At 41.4% G+C, this 2,267-nt stretch overlaps 1 protein-coding gene across 1 annotated transcript; it reads left to right on the top strand.

Annotated features, from left to right (window-relative positions):
* Positions 1-889: 889 nt before the first annotated feature.
* On the top strand, positions 890-1,925 carry LOC136217466 (uncharacterized). The gene is made up of 2 exons (XM_066004068.1): positions 890-1,170; positions 1,233-1,925. Exons 1-2 carry the CDS (start codon positions 928-930, stop codon positions 1,923-1,925), a joined length of 936 nt encoding a protein of 311 aa, XP_065860140.1. The 5' UTR covers positions 890-927.
* The last annotated feature ends 342 nt before the right edge of the window (positions 1,926-2,267 follow it).

The following is a 2,267-nucleotide window of genomic DNA, read 5'->3' as shown; positions in this document are numbered from 1 at the left end:
GCAACTTATCATCACATTGCCCACGTGGTTTCTAATGAACCTTTCACCCGCCTTGGTGGAAACCTCTGGATCGTTCAATTGTGGCTCCTTGCTTACTTTCCTCAGCTTCAAAGTTCTGTTTTAGACACATCTATGCCCATTGGTCGGTCTCTGATGAGTTGTAGAACCAAAATGACCCAGACCAGGAAGTTCTTCAAGTTTTTCTCTTGTTTGAAAGATAAGCCTCCGTTGAGGTTCACTTATTGTTTCTCTAGACTGCCAGAATCTGGAAGAATAATGAAAGCTTCTACAATCAACCTGGATGAGACATATGAAATGTGGAAGTCCTTCTTATCAACTCGTTTCCTCCATGTCGGTGCCACCTTCAAGCCAACTATCACAGGGACGGCGGCGTGTTTCGAGTTGTATTGACCAGCATTATATGCTTGACAGTTTGGCCTTATTCAGGTCATTCCTGCTCCTCCTTTGCTCCCTTTGGAAGAACGTTACAAAGCTTCTGAATCTCGTGTACATCGGCTTCTCAATGATGGTTTTCACTTCAAATTGTCAAAAGTGGGCAAGGCCTCTTCAATTGTTACTAATGAGTTTGACCAGTGGTGGTCTTTACGCCTTCCTTACCTTCAACAAAAAGTAGAAGCATCAGGTAAATTTATTGATTGACTTCTTTCTACTTCCTCTCATCTTTGATTTGAACCAGACCATTCACACATACTCCACACAGGGAAGGTGGTTGATGAGGAAGATGCCAATGAAGATGAAGATAGTGATGTTGTTGTGGCCGATGTTGCTCCTGATGAATCTATCGACCTAGACGACTTCCCTGAAGCAGATTTTCCTTTCCTTGCCCAAGTTAACTTTGAAGATTTGGATTTAGATTCAGATGAGAGACTCTTGGAAGATGATACCCCTCCTTTAAAAAGGCAAAAAATGGACAAGTCCTCTGATATTCCGGCTGATACCATTGACCCAGGTGATGAAGGAAACCAGGCAGAGCATGATGGTGTACTTTCTGTAGCACAAGTTGATTGCACTTCGCCATCAGTAGGTGAGATCCCTGCTTCAGGCGTGGTCAATATCCCTCAACCTCCATCTTCTTCTGATCTAGCCATCATAGACCATGTAGGGGAACTTCCATCAAAGAATGACACTCCCATTGTTTCTAGATCTGAGGTAAATGAAACCAACTTCCAACTTTAGGATTTTTTTTAATAGATTTCTTTACTTTTGATCAGGCACTCCTAGATAGAATTGCTGGAGTAAAAGCTTTTCCTCTTGAGGATCCTTCTTCTAACATCGACTTCTCCTTTCTTGAGAATGACACTCATAGTGATGCACCTGATAAAGACCATACTTCTGCCTCTAAGAATATGATACGATCGACACCTGATCTTGATATATCCTCAATTTGTACTCAACATTTGACGATGCTCTTTTCGACTATTGATGATCTTACTCACCCCTCCTCTTCTGCTGAGTTTAAGAAACGCTTGACTAACTTCAAGACTCAAGTTCACTCATGGCATTCTGATTACTCTGCTGTGAAACCTCAGTTGGCTCTCTTAAGTGACAAGTTAGATTCATGTGCCTCTGATCACCTCCTTTACCAGAAGTTGTGTGAAAGTAACTCTATTGCTGACCAAGAAGTTGAGTCTTCCATTGAATTGATCGACCAAAGGTATAAAAAGATGGAAGAAGTCAAGAAACTGTTGAAGACAGTTGAAGATGAACTGGTGAGCTCGATAGTCCAAGGTGAAAAGTTGCGCCACCTCCAGAAAGATAGGTGGGATAACAAGAGACTTATGGCAAACTCTTTGAGATCAAACTATGACCAAACTAAAGCATGGGCTGCCGAACATCAAAAACTTCGATCTGCTTCTCGGGCTTGTTGGGAAGATCTGAAGGCCATAGATTTAGAGGATGTTTGATTTGATTCCCTTCTAGATAGATTTCTTTGTTAAACATATTTGCTAGACATTGAATGATGAATAAATTGCGGCCTTGCGGCCTGCTATTATTTTATTGCAAACAGAATAGCGGCTATAAGCCAGCTTTACAATTTTCAAAGTGAAATTGCTTTGCGTTACATCAAATACATATTGCCTATATCCTATGGCTGATGCTCCCTCAGTTCCCAAAGGGTGGGATAGAATTTCTTGAGGTACTTTCCATTGATGAACCTCTTATGTGGCTCCCCTTGCAAGCTAGCTAACCAATAAGAGTTTCCTTTTAGAATTTGGAAGACTTTGAATAGTCCTTCCCAATTTGAA

This window comes from Euphorbia lathyris, chromosome 2 (assembly GCF_963576675.1).
Source record: "Euphorbia lathyris chromosome 2, ddEupLath1.1, whole genome shotgun sequence".
Lineage (NCBI taxonomy): Eukaryota > Viridiplantae > Streptophyta > Magnoliopsida > Malpighiales > Euphorbiaceae > Euphorbia > Euphorbia lathyris.
This window is presented reverse-complemented; position numbering and strand designations above follow the sequence as displayed.